Consider the following 18,944-nt stretch of genomic DNA (forward strand, 5'->3'; position numbering starts at 1 on the left):
TTTAATGAAGTCTTCACTAAAAATGCCAATATTCTCTTTTATAAATCCATTCAGTTAGGGCTGGTACTGTGGTGCAGCAGGTTAAGCCACTGCTTGAGATGCCAGCATCCCATACTGGAGTGCGGGTTTGAGTCCCAGCTGCTCCACTTCTGATCAGCTCCCTACTACTGCACCTGAGACAGCAAGGGAAGATGGCTCAAGTACTTGGGCCCTTGCAACCTGACCTAGATGGAGTTACAGGCCTTTGACTTTAGCCTGGACCATCCCAGGCTATTGAGGCCACTTGGGCAGTGAACCAGCAGAAGGAAGATCCCTCTCTCTCTGTCTCTATCATTCTGCCCTTCAAATAAATAAATAAATCTTTTAAAAAAATCGCCATTCAGCTAAATGAGTAAGTAATCATTGTGTGTTTATTCCGTGTAAGGTAATATGCGGAGATAGCAACTTAAGTAATTGTTAATATTTTTTTATTTGTAGTGCCTATATTTAAAGTATATAACACATGTTTTGATATACATAGATTATAGGATCAATGAAGAATTACCAATTATAGCAGTTATTAATTCCTTATGAATTTATAGTCTAGAAGAAAATACATGGGGTCGGCGTTGTGGTGTAGTGGGTAAAGCTGCAGTCTATAGTGCTGTCATCCCATATGGGAGCCGGTTTGAGTCCTGGCTGCTCCACTTCTGATCCTGCTCTTTGCTATGGCCTGAGAAAGCAGCAGAAGACGGCCCAAGGCCTTGGGTCCCTGCACCCACATGGGAGACCCAGAAGAAGCTCCTGGCTTCTGGCTTCGGATCGGCTCAATTCTGGCCATTGCAGCCATCTGGGGAGTGAACCAGCAGATGGAAGGCCCCTACCTCTCTGCTTCTCCTTCTCTGTTGTAACTCTGACTTTCAAATAAATAAATAAATCTTTTTTAAAAATCTAAAATACAATATAGGAGAAAAAGAAATAATATCCAAATGCTGGGGATCAGGAAAGGCTTCACTGAGGTGATGCATATAGGAATGCATAGAATTCTGCGAGGTACAGATAGAAAGGGGAAGGAAGTGAGGCCCATTTGTAGTAAAGCAATAGAACAGTAGTCTGCAAAAGATTAGGAACAAGGCACAGGACAAAGAAGCTTGCGAGTAAGGCTAACCATATGCCAGGAAAATACGCTTTTACATATGTTAGGTTAATCCACAACAAGTATTACATTCTCGTTTTATGAATGAGGAAATTAAGCTTTGGTAACCTTTCTGGTGCGCAGTGTCAGTCTCAGGTTTGTGAGACTCCATAGTCTATCTTTTTTACACTAAATGAGACTGATCAAAATCACAGGCAGCAAACATTTTTTTCTAAAAAGCTGTACAGTATTATGGCCTTTTCACCAACAAATGTACACAATTACATATATTTCTATCCAAGTTCTCATTTTTCTTTTAAAATGTAGAATGTGAGAGGTTCCAGATGGCAGGGTAAGGAGGGAGCTTACTGCTGTATCCCAGGAGAAGATAGTTTTAAAAAAGTGGAGATAGTGTAGTCTCAGGGAAGTTAGGGAAAAAACAGTAGAGGAAACTCTACTGAAATTAGAGGGACATGGTGGGCCTACGTGGATGTCGTGGGCACCCACGGCTCGGGACTCCAACAGCCGAAAGCCTATGTACCAGTGCTGGAAAATGAGGTGAGACCAGACCACAGCAGCCCAAGTCACTGGCAAAAAAAGTGGCAGGGAGAGTCCAGAGGGAACAAGGCTTGGAACCCCATGGGGGGAAAGTGTACCAGCCAAACTAGAAGAGAGAAAAAAAAAAAAGACGGGACAGACGTTTCTCTCTCCCCAATCACTTTATTTATTTATTTATTTATTTATTGAGAGGCAGAGTGGACAGTGAGAGAGACAGAGAGAAAGGTCTTCCTTTTTCTGTTGGTTCACCCCGCAATGGCCGCTGCAGCCAGCACGCTGCGGCTGGCGCACTGCACTGATCTGAAGCCAGGAGCCAGGTGCTTCTGGTCTCCCATGCGGGTGCAGGGCCCAAGCACTTGGGCCATCCTCCACTGCACTCCCAGGCCACAGCAGAGAGCTGGACTGGAAGAGGGGCAACCGGGACAGAATCCGGCGCCCCGACCGGGACTAGAACCCGGTGTGCCGGCGCAGCAAGGAGGAGGATTAGCCTATTGAGCCACGGCGCCAGCCCCCAATCACTTTACAACAGCGTACTGTAACAAGTCGATAGAGTGGGCGACATTTTGGACATACATAACAGCTGTGCCAGCTCGTCTCTGCACCCGGCATACAGCTGAGCGGAGACTCCTGACTCTGGTGGGGAGAACTAACAGGGGGCTAGGAGCTTGTGACTGTGTGAAGCTGCTGAACCAGGACTGTGAAAAAAACAGAAGATATGTGGGAGGACTCATGGTGTGTCTGGGACTTTGAGCAGTCTCTGTGGGAGACACCATTAGCCACGGGTTCCTGGTTACCTGGTGAGAGACATTGCTGGGGAATCTGAACTTACACTGGAGAATGCACAGATCCTTTGTGTAGTCCTCGGGACAGAGTGTATGAATATTATACACACTGGGACTAGCGCTCAGACACTGGTCTCCATTGAGGAGAGGACCTCAGCTGAGCATAATATACCTCCCTTCTGATAAAAAAAAAAGGGAGAGAGAGAGAAAGAGAAGTTTTACCATGCCAAACCTGGGTGTGTCACCTTAGGCACATCCTTAACCTGGAGAACTGAACAGAGTTCTCTGGCCACACCCACTACAAGCCTCTAGAGATTCACTGAAAGCAGACATTCCACTTATCCACAGAGTCATAGTATTACAATAAAAGCTGCCACAGTGGGGGGGTGGGGGAGAAGAACAAACCAACGGGTATTTCCACAAATACCGAATAACAAACGCAGCAATCCAAGAAACAAGAATAAGGAAGACAATATGATGCCCCCAAAAGAATATGACACTACAATACTAGATTGTGAAGACGATGAGATAGAAGAAATGTAAGAAATGGAACTCAAAAAATTAATTATAAGATTACACAGAAGTAATCAAAAGCAAATGCATGAACTACTGAAATCTTTGCAGGACATGAAAGAAAATTTCTCCCTGGGGCACTGGATTCTGTCCCGGTTGCTCCTCATCCAGTCTAGCTCTCTGCTGTGGCCTGGGAAGGCAGTGGAGGATGGCCCAAGTACTTGGGCCCTGCATTCGCACGGGAGACCAGGAGGAAGCACCTGGCTCCTGGTTTTGGATCAGTGCAGTGCGCCAGCCGTAGCGGCCATTTGGAGGGTGAACCAACGGAAAGAAAGACCTTTCTCTCTGTCTCTCTAACTCTGCTTGTCAAAAAAAAATTCTCCCATGAAATTGAGATCTTAAAGAGGAATCAAAATGAAATGAAGAATTCAATATAACATGAAATTGAGATCTTAAAGAGAAATCAAAATGAAATAAAGAATTCAATAGAAGAAATAAAAAACACAGTGGAGAGCCTTAAAAATAAAATTAGTGAAGCAGAAGAGAGAATATTGGACTTAGAAGACAAAACACAGGAAAGTATACAGTCAAACCAAAGATAAGAAGAAGAAATTAGAAAACTAAAAAGCACTGTTGGGAATCTTCAGGATAATATACAAAAAACCAACATACGGGTTCTAGGAGTTCCTGAAGGCATGGAGACAGAGAAATGACTAGAAGGCCTAAGTGAAATAATAGCAGAAAACTTCCCAGGTTTAGAGAAAGAAAAGGACATCCAAGTACAGGAAACACACAAAATTCCCAATAGATGTGACCTCGCCACGACACATTGTAATCAAACTCACCACAGTGAAACATAAAGAGAAGATTCTAAAATGTGCACGAGAGAAATGCCAGGGTACTTTCAGAGGATCTCCAATTAGACTCACAGCGGATTTCTCATCAGAAACCCTACAGGCTAGGAGAGAATGATTAGATATAGTCCAAGTCTCAAGAGAAAAAAACTGTCATCCCAGAATATTATACCCTGCAAAGCTCTTATGTGTGAATGAAGGGTGAAATAAAGACCTTGTATAACAAACAGAAATTGAAAGAATTTGGCACCACTTGTCCAGCTCTGCAAAAGATGCTTAAGGATGCGTTGCATGCAGAAACATGGTTATCACTAAAAAAGAAGGTAAAGGAAGAAAATCTTTCAGTAAAAGATCAAAGGAAGTTCAAAGTATATATTAGCAATATTTTTCGAAATGGCAGAGCAAAGTTATTACTTATCAATAGTCACCTTGAATGTAAATTGCCTCAAGTCCCCAGTTAAAAGATAGACTGGCTAAATGGATTAAAAAACAATCCATCTGTTTGCTGCCTGTAAACACATCTCACCATCAAAGATGCACCCAGACTGAAAGTGAAAGGATGGAAAAAGATATTCCATGCCAACAGAAACCAAAGAAAGAACTGGTGTAGTCATCTTAACATCAGACAAAATAGACTTTAACACAAAAACTATTAAAAGAGACAAAGAAGGGCATTCATTATATAATGATTAAGGGACCAATTCAACAGGAAGATGTAACTATTATAAATGTATATGCATCTAATTACAAGACACCTGGCTATTTAAAAGATATGTTAAGGGACTTAAAGGGAGACTTAGACTCCAATACAATAGTATTGGGGGACTTCAATAATCCACTTTCAGCAATGGACAGATCAAGAAGTCAGAAAATCAACAAGGAAACAGCAGATTTAATCGACACTATTGACCAAAAGGACCTAACAGATATCTACAGAACTTTTCATCCTACAGGTTCAAAATACACACTCTTCTCATCAGTACATGGAACTTTCTCTAGGATTGACCACATAACAGGCCATAAAACTATTCTCAGCAAATTCAAAAAAATCGAAATCATACCATGCATCTTCTCAGACCACAATGGAAAGAAGCTGGAAATCAGCAACTCAGGAATCACTGGAGTATATGCAAACACATGGAGACTGAATAACATCTCCTGAATGAACATTGGGTCACAGAAGAAATCAAAAAAGAAATCAAAAACTTTTGGAAACAAATGAAGATGACAACACAACATATCAAAAGTTATGGGATACAGTAAAAGCGATGTTAAGAGAAAAATTTATGGTAATAGGTGCCTACATCAAGAAATTGGAAAGGCACCAAATAAATGAGCTATCAATGCATCTCAAGGATATAGAAAAACTACAGCAAACCAAACCCAAAACTAATAGGAGAAAAGAAATAATTAAAATTAGAGAAGAAATAACCAAAACTGAATTTGAAAAATCAGCAAGACAAAGAGCTGGTTTTTTGAAAAAATAAACAAAATTGACACAACATTGGCACAACTAACCAAAAAAAGGAGAGAGAAGACCCAATCAATAAAATTAAAGATGAAAAGGGGAATGTAACAACAGACACCATAGAAATAAAAAGAGTCATCAGAAATCACTACAAAGAGTTGTATGCCAACAAACTGGGAAACCTAGCAGAAACAGATTCCTAGACACACACAACCTACCTAAATTGAGCTATGAAGACACAGAAAACCTAAATAGACCCATAACAAAGATGGAAATTGAATCAGGCCTTCCCAATCAAGAAAAGCCCAGGACCGCATGGATTCACTGTTGAATTCTACTAGACATTTAAAGAACTAACTCCAATTCTTCTCAAGTTATTCTAAACAATTGAAAGAGAGGCAATCCTCCCAAATTATTTTTTTGCAGCCAGCATCACCTTAATTCCTAACCCTGAAAAAGACACAACAGAGAAAGAGAATTACAGACCAATTTCCCTGATGAACATAGATGCAAAAATCCTCAACAAAATTCTAGCTAACAGAATCCAACAACACATCAGAGAGATCATCCACCCAGACCAATCGGAATTTTTCCATGGTATGCAGCGATGGTTCAACATTTGCAAATCAATCAATGTGATATAGCACATTATGAACTGCTGAACAGTTATTATCTCAATAAATGCAGAGAAATCATTTGATAAAATACAACACCCTTTCATGATGAAAAAGCTAAGCAAATTGGGTATAGAAGAAACATTCTTCAACACAATCAAGGCAATTTATGAAAAACCCACAGCCAACATCCTACTGAATGGTGAAAAGTTGGAAGCATTTCCACTGAGATCCGGTACCAGACAGGGATGCCCACTCTCACCATTGCTATTCAATATAGTACTGGAAGTTTTAGCCAGAGCCATTAGGCAAGAAAAAGAAATCAATGGGATACAAACTGGGAAGGAAGAAATCAAACTATCCATATTTTCAGATGACATGATACTTTATATAGGGGATCCAAAAACTCCACTAAGAGACTATTGGAACTCAGAAGAATTTGGTAAAGTAGCATGATAAAAAATAAATACACAAAAATCAACAGCCTTTGCATATACAGACAATGCCATGGCTGAGAAAGAACTTCTAAGATCAATCCCATTCAAAATGGCCACAAAAAAATACCTTGGAATAAACTTAACCAAGGTTGTCAAAGATCTCTATGATGAGAATTACGAAACTTTAAAGAAAGGAATAGAAGAAGATACAAAAAAATGGAAAAATCTTCCATGCTCATGGATTGGAAGAATCAATATCATCAAAATGCCCTTTCTTCCAAAAGCAAATTACAGATTCAATGTGATACCAATCAAAATACCAAAGACATTCTTCTCAGATAGGAAAAAATGATGATGAAATTCATATGGAGGCACAGGAGACCCCAAATAGCTAAAGCAATCTTATACAACAAAAACAGAGCTGGACGCATCACAATACCAGATTTCAAGACATACCACAGGGCAGTTATAATCAAAACAGACTGGTATTGGTACAGAAACAGATGGATAGACCAATGGAACAGAATAGAAACACCAGAAATCAATCCAAACATCTACAACAAACTTATATTTGATCAAGGATCTAAAACCAATTCCTGGAGCAAGGACAGTCTATTCAACAAATGGTGCTGGGAAAACTGGATTTCCATATGCAGAAGTATGAAGCAAGACCCCTACCTTACACCTTTTTTTTTTTTTTTGACAGGCAGAGTGGACAGTGAGAGAGATACACAGAGAAAGGTCTTCCTTTTGCTGTTGGTTCACCCTCCAATGGCTGCCGCGGCCAGCACGCTGCGGCCGGAGCACCGTGCTGATCCGAAGCCAGGAGCCAGGTGCTTTTCCTGGTCTCCCATGCGGGTGCAGGGCCCAAGGACTTGGGCCATCCACCACTGCACTCCTGGGCCACAGCAGAGAGCTGGCCAGAAGAGGGGCAACTAGGACAGAATCCGGCGCCCCAACTGGAACTAGAACCCAGTGTGCTGGCGCCGCAGGCAGAGGATTAGCCTATTGAGCCACGGCACCGGCCCCCTACCTTACACCTTACACAAAAATCCACTCAACATGGATTAAAGACCTAAATCTACAACATGACATCATCAAATTATTAGAGAACATTGGAGAAAACCTGCAAGATATGGGCACAGACAAAGACTTCTTGGAAAAGACCTCAGAGACACAAGCAGCCAAAGCCAAAAATAACACTGGGATTACATCAAATTGAGAAGTTTCTGCACAGCAAAAGAAACAGGAAAGTGAAGAGGCAACCGACAGAATGGAAGAAAATATTTGCAAATTATGCAACTGATAAAGGATTAATAATCATAATCTACAAAGTGATCAAGAAACTCCACCACAACAAAACAAACAACCCTCTCAAGAGGTGGACTCTCAAGAGATGGGCCAAGGTCTTAAACAGACATTTTTCAAAAGAGAAAATCCAAACGGCCAACAGACGCATGAAAATACGTTCAGGATCACTAGCCATCAAGGAAATGCTAATCAAAACCACAATGATGTTTCACCTCACCTGTTAGAATGACTTTCATACAGAAATCAACAAACAACAGATGCTGGTGAGGATGTGGAGAAAAAGGCACACTAATCCACTGTTGGTAGGAATGCAAACTTGTAAAGCCACTATGGAAGACAGTTTGGAGATACCTCAGAAATCTGAATATAGCCCTACCATACGACCCAGCCATCCCGCTCCTTGAATTTACCCAAGGGAAATTAAATTGGCAAACAATAGAGCTATCTGCACCTCAATGTTTATTGCAGCTCAATTCACAATAGCTAAGACAGGGAATCAACCTAAATGCCCGCCAACGGAAGACTGGATAAAGAAATTATGGGATATGTACTCTATGGAATACTACACAGCAGTAAAAATAATGAAATCCAGTCATTAGCAACATAATGGAGAAATATGGAAAACATCATTCTGAGTGAAATAAGCCAGTCTCAAAGGGACAAATATCATATGTTCTCCCTGATCGGTGACAACTAACTGAGCATCTAAAAGGAAACCTGTAGAAGTGAAATTGACACTATGAGAAGCAATGACTTAATCAGCCCTTGACCTGACTGTTGAGGAACAGCTTACTATTTTATTCTTTTTAGTATTTTCTTTTTCTACTTAATACCATTGGTTGAACTCTTTATTAAACACAGAATTATTCTCAGTTGTTTAAACCCAATTGAAAATTGATCCCTGTTAAAAATAAGAATGGGAATAAGAGAGGGAGGAGTTGTACAGTTGATCACATTCCCTCAGACTTACCCCTAAGGGTAAAGCTAAAAACTTGCCATGGGATTCGAAATCCCATTAAGTTAGCAGGTACCAATGCCATCTTACTAGTTAAAGTGATCAGTTTAAGTTCATAACTGATCATAAAGATAGGATTAAGAGTCAAGGGGATCACATACATAAGACCAAGTGTCTGCTAATAACAACTGATAGAATTAAAAAGGAGAGAATGGTCCAACATGGGAAGCAGGACACACAGCAGACTCATACAATGACTAATGCCCTAACAGCACTCTGGCCTCAGAATCAGCTGTTAAGGCATTCAGATCTGGCTTAAAAGCCCATGAGAGCACTTCAGGCATGGAAAGCTTGAAATACAGCAAAAAATGACCTACTTGAAAGATCTCTGTGAGATCCCAGTGGAAAGAAGGGGCCATCAAAGAAGGAGGTACCTTTCTCTGAAGGGAGGAGAAAATTTCCACTTTGACTATGGCCTTGTCTAAATAAGGTCGGAGGTTGTGGACTCAAGAGGCTTTCATAGCCTTGGAAGTTCATGAGAAGAGCCTCAGGTGATTACTGATGTCATAAATAAGAGTGTCAATTGTTAAATCAACAGCAGGAGTCACTGTGCACTTGCTCCCCATGTAAGACCTATGTCCTTAATGAGTTGTACTATGAGAATTAACAGTAAAACAGGTCTTCAAACAGTACTTTATACTTTGTGTGTCTGTGTGGGTACAAACTGTTGAAATCTTAGTATAGAATTGATCTTCTGTATATATAGATAATTAAAAATGAATCTTAATGAAGAATGGGATGGATGAGCGAGTAGGCAGTAGGACAGGAGTGAGGGTGAGACAGCAGGTATAGGGGTAAGAACTGCTATATTCCAAAAGCTGTACCTATGAAATATCTATTTATTAAACAAAAGCTTTCTAAAAACAATTTAAAAAATAAAATAAAATGTAGGATGTGTCTTTTCTGTTACCAGAGTCTTTTCTGAATACTAGCCCCTCCTGTCTTTTGGGAGATTTTTGCACCTTTGGTTCTATCCTCTTATGCTATCAAGCTCTCCTGGACTACTGCTACATCTCTACTAGGATAAAATGTGCTTCAAAAATTCCCATTGGGGCCGGCACTGTGGCGTAGCAGATAAAGCCGCTGCCTGCAGTGACAGCATCCCATATGGACACCGGTTCAAGTCCTGGCTGCTCCACTTCCGATCTAGCTCTCTGCTATGGCCTGGGAAAGCAGTAGAAGATAGCCCAAATCCTTGGGCCCCTGCACCCACGTGGAAGACCCAGAAGAAGCTCCTGGCTCCTTTCTTCAGATTTGTGCAGCTTCAGCTGTTGCGAACATTTGGGGAGTGAACCAGCAGATGGAAGACCTCTCTCTTTCTCTGCCTCTGCCTCTCTGTAACTTTGTCTTTCAAATAAATAAATATTTAAAATAATTCACATTGACCCCACAGCTCCTTTTAGCTGCCAGGCCAGTTATCTGTTCTACTTCATGATCAAATATGCAAAACAATCATTTAAACAGCCTATCTCTTCTTTCACATTCTCTATTCATACATTTTTTTAATACTCTGGCTTCTAATCTTCCTCTGCAGGATCATCAACAATGTCCATGATACCAAATGAGCTTTCTATCTGATCCTGGAGCAATACTTTCCATTCATGACACTCTCTTCCAATTTCCCTCCTATCTTACTGGTCGATGAAGCAAGTATGGATTCTTGGGTGGCTATTCCTCCTGTTCTCGGTAGATGTACACAGGACAACATGCTGGATATTCTTCTCTTTGGACCCTACTCTCTAACAGGTTATTTAACAACCTCGGTAGTTTTTTTATACATTCATCTATTTATTCGAAAGGCACAGTGTCAGAGAGACAGAGACAGAGACAGAGACAGAGAGAGCTCCAATCTGCTGGTTCATTCCCCAAATGGTCACAACAGCCAGGGCTGAACCAGGCCGAAGCCAGGGGCTTCCACCTGAGTCTCACACATTGGTGGCAGGGGACCAAGCACTTGAGTTATCTTCCTCTGTCTTCCCAGGTGCAATTACAGGAAGCTGGATCAGAAGCAGAGTTGCTGGGCCTTGAACCAGCCTCTGACATGGGACACTGGTGTCGCAAGTGGTAGCTTAACCTGCTGCGCCACAATATTGACCCCCAACTTCCACGGATTTTAAATACTCTCTCTGTGTTGACAGTTCCCAAATTTAGCTGTGTCGTTCCAGAGCTCTCTTCTGAACTTTAAGCCTGCAATTTCAACTGCCTGAATGATACTTTACTTTCACTTTGATGTCTCACAGTGATCTCAGACTCAGATCTTAAATTTCTTTCGCAAACCTGTCAACCATCCTCTTACTTAGGAATCATCTTTGATTTCTTTCTTTATTTCATATCTATTTATAATCCATTAAATAAATTCAGCAAGTCCACCTGAGTCTACGTCTAAAATGTGTTTGAAATATACCCCTGTCTCTCTATCTGCATTACAAACACCTTGGTCCACATGGTGTCATCCTTTCCAAAAGGCTCACAAGTATTTTTCCTACCTCTAGTCTGGCCTTCCTACAATCTACTTGGAGGCAAAAGTGATTATTTTAAAATGCCAATTGGACTGGACTACATCAGTCCACTGCTTAGAATCCTTTGTTTTCTATTGCACTTAAGGGAAATATTCAAATATAGTAGGCCTCTCATTGCTTATAAACCTAGGAATAATTTTTCAGATTCTCCCTCTCCAGCATAATCTTTTCTTGCCTTTCCCCTCACTTTCTAGCCCCACTGGTAATCTTTCTTTTTCTTATAAACAGACTACAAACTTTTGCCTGTATTATTTCCTTTGCCTGGAATGTCTATTTTCTCACTTTGTGTGGATATTTCCTTCTTACCATTTATGTTTTACCTGATAAGACACATTCTCAGCAAGGCCTACCCTGATCCCTTTTCTTCATTATAAAGACTAAAGTCTGAAAATTATTTAGAAAAAGTCACATCATATGCTGCATACAAGCTTCAAAATAAATCATATGTTGAATACAAGTTTCAAAATAGATCATATGTTGAATACAACTTTTTAAATACTTTTTATTAACAGAGTTTTAGCTAATAATCCAGTAAGGGATAGCTTTTCCTTTTGATCTATCTATAAACATTTTTATATCTTCACATTAAGTCTCTTAAAGTGGAAAACAACACTCCTCAACCATAAACTTCTCTTTTCCTTATACACACTGCTTGCCATAATCTACTATTTTTACCATGTCCAGGGCTGAATAGCACCATTAGACACTGACTCTTATTTCAAATGGAAATACACAAAATCTGTGGGTCAGATATGGGAGAATAGCTTATTAAAGTCCTAGTTACAGTTAAAATTCTATCTCCATGGTCCACAAGTCTTGCCTAAGCTCCCAATCCTTTGAAGCCTCAACTTTTTGCTTAAGTTCCTGATCTAAAAGATACTAAAATTATCTGTGCCATGGTTCTTAATCCCTAATGCCAGATGCCAGGATTTATCTTCTTAATTCCAAATCTGTTGCTTATACTGATTTCCCAGTCCTGGTTTCTTGCCCCATGTGTACTATCTAAGCACATGCCCTGCAGTAACACGTAGACATTCCAAAGATACACAAATGTCCGTACACAAAATTTAGAAGAGGTGGTATAAAACAGCAAAGGAGCTCGGAATACCATTGAAAACATAAAATCTATATCTAATAAGCTGTGAAGTCAAGGAGTTAATACTAACCATAATTGTTTATTAATAGATTTCTAGAGGTGATAGGCTCAATGCTAATTACAGTCATCCCTTAGTTTCCACAGGGATTAGTTCTAGGACCCCACTGCAGATGCTCAAGTCCTTTATATAAACAGGTGTAGTATTTGATTATAACCTATGCTATGATCCAGAATACTCTAATCTCTCGTTAATTATAATATCCATTAAAGTATAAATGCTATGTAAATAGTTTATATGCTATATTATTTAGGGAAGAATGATAAGAAAAAAAGTCAGTACATGTTCAGTACAGATGCAATTTTTCTAAATACTCTTTTTCTGAGATTGGTTAAGTCCATAGATATGGAAAGCACAGATATGGAGAGGCAATTATATTTTATATGTCTGATCTCATTTAATCCTCACAATCACTATCAGATATAGACAATATTATACTCATTTCAAAGAGAAGGAAACTGAGGCTTCTAGAGATTAAGTAACTTTCTCAAAGTTAGTCACATAGTAAATGTCAGAGCTGACATCCATACCCCATGATTTTAATTGTTATGCTATACACTCTATGAGAAAGCCTTGCTTTTTTTCATCTGTAAAATGAAGAGTATAATTCCCTTCTATTTCATGGAGTTGCTTCTGGTTTTAGAGAAGATAATCTAGGGGAAGGTGCTACGTAACCTATCCATTGCTCTATAATGACATATTTCTGTGGTTTTATAGTACTCTTAAGGTCACTAATTGTGGTTTCTTTTTTTTTTTTTTTGACAGGCAGAGTGGACAGTGAGAGAGAGAGACAGAGAGAAAGGTCTTCCTTTTACTGTTGGTTCACCCTCCAATGGCCACCGCGGCCGGCGCATCGCGCTGATCCGCAGGCAGGAGCCAGATGCTTCTCCTGGTCTCCCATGGGGTGCAGGGCCCAAGGACTTGGGCCATCCTCCACTGCACTCCCGGGCCACAGCAGAGAGCTGGCCTGGAAGAGGGGCAACCGGGACAGAATCCGGCGCCCCGACCGGGACTAGAACCCAGGGTGCCGGTGCTGCAAAGCGGAGGATTAGCCTAGTGAGCCACGGCGCAGGCCTGATTGTGGTTTCTTTATGGAAGGGTATTCCAGGATTTCGAGTCAAATGAGAGATGTCAGGCTCTAACTAGAGAAAGAACAATTTAATTAACTGGAGAAAACATCTTAAGAAAAACATGAAAACAGTAGGAATAGCAAGCATATTTTTATCTCCTGAGAGCAGGCAGAACAGAAAATATTACCTGGCAACTTTGGCTCACCCCTTCCAGATCTGGTTTGCGCTGGTTGGTTATTCTGAGATAAATGGAAAGGAACTAAACTCACGGGAAAACTACCAGATGCAGGGTCAGTCTCTTCTATTGGATGTACTGTTTGCATCATTTGAATACAATCTGGGGATCTCTCCTTTAAAACAAGAAGGTTAAATAAATGGTCAAATGATGTTATATGTTTGATATTGGCATAAACTTAAAATATTTAGAAGACTTCAAAGTTTTCTAACATCCCACAACATTCACTTCTTAATGATTCCCAAGGGCTCAGAAATGTTTTATTCTGTTGTTTCTATCACTTAGTTGCTCTAAATTGTCAGTTTGAAAGCCTGCTCTTCACATAATAGGGAAAAAGTATATTTGCATTTTCTTTGCCTTCCCTGAAAAATAGAAAATTAATCATGAGATATAAACAAACAACTTTAAAACACAGATGGGATATTTCTAAACCTTTCCACACACATATTTTTTTCATAATAAAAAGCCAGACTTAAACATATTAATTCAAAAGGAATATGTCTTTAGAACTTACTTTAATTTTCAAAAAAGGAATGTCTCCTTTGGATATTATCTGGAATTTTAAAAAAAATATGTCATGGAAACAACAATTTGAAACACAGGAGAATCTCTAAATTTAATTGAGAGAGAAATTCCATCCCTCAAAGTCTTTATTGCTTTGTTTTCCATGTTTCATTGTTTATATTCTAATTTCCCATTGCTCATGAGGTGTAAAGATGAAATAAAACAATGTGGCATTCTATAAGATGGTTATGCTGTAAACATCTGTAAAACATAATATGGTACCTATCCTATAGCTAGCAATATTGAACTGCATATGTAAAAATATGTTACGTGTTAGATCTTATGTTAAGTGTTCTTAGGATATAACAAGTTAAAGAAGTTAACTCACATATAATTGAAAAGACAATTCAGCATTCAGTCTGAGTTGTTAAGAATGGTCTATAAAGTACATTTTGTTATAGTACTGTTGTCTACAAGCAAATGTTTTTTTCAAGATCATTTGAATTTGCTAATTTGTGTCTTTAAGAGCTTAACCCTGAATTCACATTAAAGTTTAAAAGCCCTCAATTCTAAATATTTTATTAGCAATTTTGTCTGAAAATACTCTTCGTTGATTTAAAAACAAAACAGAATTTTCTTCAAGCTTTCTTTACAGTGGTAGACAACAGTATTATATAGAATAGGCCACAAATGTACCCGCTCTCTTCGACGCACACGTGCTGATAAGTTTCTATGTAGTACACTACTTGAGATCCAATCTCTGACATGTAGAGAAGATGATAAAGGAAAGTAAGAATAATTTGGTTCATCTGACACAAATTCATTTGCCGAACCAAGTCGCGGAGTAGCAAAAATTACCATGTGGCATCCACCACAAGCAACCTGCAACACAAATTCACAGCAAGGTTAATCAACATTTTCCTCAAACACAAAAATATTTTTAGTTATCAGCCACAAGACGTTTATTTAATGGTAGACTTCCTAGATTGACTGACTTGCTGTCCCTCCCTTCCTTTCCCCCAACCTCCACACTCTCTCTATACACACACACACACACACACACACACACATAACACAGTATTTTCAATATACCAATTCTAGCACCTCTCCTAATAACTTTTCAAATTTAACATTTGTATGTATCTTTGCATATGTCTTTTTAAAAATTATTGTCCCCATAAATAAATGATGACTTGATCATTTTTTAATCACTGACTACTTTACATTCCTAATACTTAGTCCAGCATCTTGTGTATAACAGGCTTTCATTAAATGGTTGTGTTTTATATTAAGAGACAATGAATCTTTGAATAACAAAGTTTAAGTGAAATTACCATTCCCAAGTAAACAATTTTCACAAATCTATCATTCTTAACTGGCAAAAGTTATTAGAAACAATAGATACATGATGCCCAATGGTGATGTAACACTGAAGTCATATATTCTTATCCAAACATTTAGCCAATGAAATATATTCTCAAAACTGTATTGTCATATTTTTCTCATGTGTAGGATTTAACCAAGTAACATTTAGCTCCACAATTATTTACTGAAAACTATAGCAAGTAAGGAAGATCTGTTGGGTAATACACAAGATACAAAGGGTATAGGCATAGTCCAGGCTTTAAAGAGACATAGGAGAACAAAGCAGATTAATCAAAATTTGGACAGAAAGGTGTTGAACCCATTAAGTCCCAAGTTTTCAATTATTTGAATATTTCAATGATAAAGTATTTATTTCAAAGTTACCATAAGTGGTAAGTACTGTTCAAATTTGGTCTTTAAAGGTGCCATATAGATAGGATGATGGGGTATAATGGGTTAAGGAAGAAAGTTAGGAAAGGGACATATTTTTAAGTAGTAAAATGTCTGACGTCTGGATTTTTAGTATATTTATTAGATATATCCATGACATTCTTTCATACAAACATAAAAATACTTATTTTCTATGAAATATTAAAAGACAAATAAAGCAATATGAAAATATAAACAGGGAAATGCAATCCCCTTACCAACTGAATCATAAATCTCAAAAAATCACAGCACAAAGTAGGAACGAATTGATTAGTAAAATTCTCTAGTCCAAGTCCTAATTTTCCATATCGGCCATCTCCAAAAGTATACATACGGCCTAGTTCTAAAATGCAAAAAATGAAGAGAATTATAAAAGTGTTACTTGCATGGATTTCTTTGTATACAATATATGTTATACCACAATTATAATTTTCCCCTCAAATTCTGCACTGAATTTACTAATGATCCACTGATCTTTCCACACTCTCTATGGGCTCTCTGGTTCTGCATATAATATTATATAATAGTACTCTGACAAAAAATCACTAATCTTTGGTGGTCTGTGAAATTGAAGCCCTTTTGTGCAAAGTACTATACGGAGCAGCAGCAATACATTATGAGATTTTGTGGTACACACCATATTCTCAAGGCAAAGGAGATACTTATATTCTGATTCCTGACATCCTAATGCATATAGTTTCTTGTTTTCTAAGGTTTTTTTTTTCCAAGATTTATTTCACTTATTTGAAAGGCAGAGAGAGAGGGAGAGGCAGAGAGAGAGAGAGAGAGAGATAGAATCTTTCATCTGCTCATTCACTCCCCAAATGGCCACAACAGCCAGGATTGTACCAGGCCAAAGCCAGGAGCCAGGAGCTACATTTGGTCTTCCACAAGGGTGCAGGGACCCAAGCACTTGGGTCATCTTCCATTGTTTTCCCAGTCAAGTTAGCAGGGAGCTGGATTCAAAGTGGAGCAGGGCCAGTGCTATGGCATAGCAGGTAAAGGTGCCGCCAGTGGTGCCAGCATCCCATGTGGGTGCCAGTTCGAGTCTCGGCTGTTCCTCTTCCGATCTAGCTCTCTGCTACAGCCTAGGAAAGCAGTGGAAGATGGTCAAAGTCCTTGGGCCCCTGTGCCCCCAGGGGAGACCCAGAAGAAGCTCCTGGCTCCTGGCTTCGGATCAGCCCAGCTCTGGCTGCGGTGGCCATTTGGGACGTAAACCAGCAGATGGAAGACTCTCTCTCTCTCTGCCTCTGCCTCTCTGTAACTCTGCCTATCAAATAAATAAATCTTTAAACACACACACACACACACACATACACACAAAAGAAAGTGGAGCAGTCAAGACTCGATCTGGCATCCTTATGGGATACCTAGGTGTTGCAGAGAGCAGCTTAACCCACAGCACCACAGCGTCAATCCCTTTTCTCAGATCTTTGACAGATTCATTTCTCAACCTTGGCACTGCTCACATTTGGAGTCAGATAATTTCTGGATGTGTGCTCTATCATTTGCATTGTAGAATTTTTAGCAGCATCCCTGGCCTCTACTCACTATGTGCCAGTAGAATAACCCCCCTCTGCAGTTGTGATAATTATAAATGTCTCCAGATATGGCATGTGTCTCCTAAGAGGACAAAATTGCCACTGGTAGAGAACTACTGGCTTAGAAAAATCTGTCTTTTTATTAATTCGGCTGCTGAGCTATGAAACACCTGCAAAGAAAAGGTCATAAACTAACCATGCTGATTAGTCCCCATACTAATATCCGGGTACTGTCCATGGCTGGTCTCACAATGATGATGAGTAACCTCATTACTTCTCTCCAGTCAACCCTTTTTTACCACTGCCATAGAAGCTATTCTGAACCTTCATTTCTTGTTTCAAGCCCTTCTTTTATACTCTCCATCTCAGCTGGGGTAAGTGCCACAGGAGCAGAAGTAATGGGTGCCCACATGGACACAGATGAGGGAGATGTTCCTCCAGTCTGGGATTAAGGAAGGCTTTCAAACTGAAACTTAAAGGGTGGGTAAGATTCAGCAGCAAGAAGATGAGAGCAAAGAATTTTCTATAGAGAGTTAGCAGTACATAGAAGGGCATACACAAGAGGGCTCTCAATCAAGAGAAAACATGGTTAAGAAGCTGAAAAACAGCCAATATGCCTGAAGCCAAAGGGGTGACAGGCATGAGATGAGCATGACTGAATCACTTTAGGACAGACTCTCCATAAAGTCCTACATTATTAGCAGCACCAGTTTCTGAAGCTGAGAAGTAGGTCCAAAGAAACATCTCCGTGAATACAGAAGCCACAGAGAGAAGGTATCCACAGAGAGAAGGTCTTTGAGGCGCCTTTCTCTGTCTCATTCTGGAAACAGAAAGGATGAGTCATTTTTGAAAACATCTCCTGGTGGCAAAAGCATCATAATTTACTCATCTTGAATGTCACTGTCAAATTGAACATGAACAATGTTTTAAAATAAATTCTTTCTTGTGGGATTCTCCCCTATGGCCTGAGTAGAGTTAAGAGCTTCAAACTGTTACAGTTTCAAAAGGATTCCAGATTTCTCTAAAAATATAGTATTATGGCTTTAATTCTGAAAACATGGCCTATTTTGAAGTTCTAAATCTTTGGACCATTAACACTTACTTTAAGTTGAATTAAAGGGGCTGGTGTAGTGGCATAGCAGGTAAAGCTGCCCCTGCAATGTCGACATCCCTTTTGGGTGCCAGTTTCAGTTCTGGCGGCTCCACTTCCAACCCCACTCCCTGTTAATGTGCCTGGGAAAGCAGTGGAAAATGGCCCAAGTGCTTGGTGCCCTGCACCTATGTGGGAGACCTAGAAGAAGCTGCTGGCTCCTAGCTTCGGTCTGGTCCAGCCCTAGCAGTTGCAGCCATCTAGAGAATGAGCCAGCTGATGGAAGATCTGTTTCTACCTCTTTCTCTCTAACTGTGCCTTTCAAATAAATAAAAATGAATCTAAAAAACTTAATTAAAACAATAAAAGGC

The 18,944-nt window shown here is 39.6% G+C and overlaps 1 protein-coding gene across 16 annotated transcripts in view; it reads right to left on the minus strand.

The window, feature by feature from the left end:
- The window catches only part of RPGR (retinitis pigmentosa GTPase regulator), a 66,015-nt gene that overhangs the window by 22,759 nt on the left and 24,312 nt on the right, over nt 1–18,944 (minus strand). For 10 of the 16 annotated variants that reach the window (XM_070066541.1, XM_070066544.1, XM_070066543.1 and 7 more), the window contains exons 9-12: nt 16,161–16,285; nt 14,845–15,030; nt 14,159–14,197; nt 13,597–13,759 (exon numbers count right to left, since the gene is read on the minus strand). In XM_070066541.1, coding sequence (XP_069922642.1) covers nt 13,597–13,759; nt 14,159–14,197; nt 14,845–15,030; nt 16,161–16,285 — 513 coding nt within the window. The remainder of the gene's footprint in view (nt 1–13,596; nt 13,760–14,158; nt 14,198–14,844; nt 15,031–16,160; nt 16,286–18,944) is intronic. The other 6 variants (XM_070066548.1, XM_070066547.1, XM_070066545.1 and 3 more) reach the window with 1 other exon arrangement.

The sequence above is a fragment of the Oryctolagus cuniculus genome, chromosome X (assembly GCF_964237555.1).
Source record: "Oryctolagus cuniculus chromosome X, mOryCun1.1, whole genome shotgun sequence".
In the NCBI taxonomy this organism is placed as follows: domain Eukaryota; kingdom Metazoa; phylum Chordata; class Mammalia; order Lagomorpha; family Leporidae; genus Oryctolagus; species Oryctolagus cuniculus.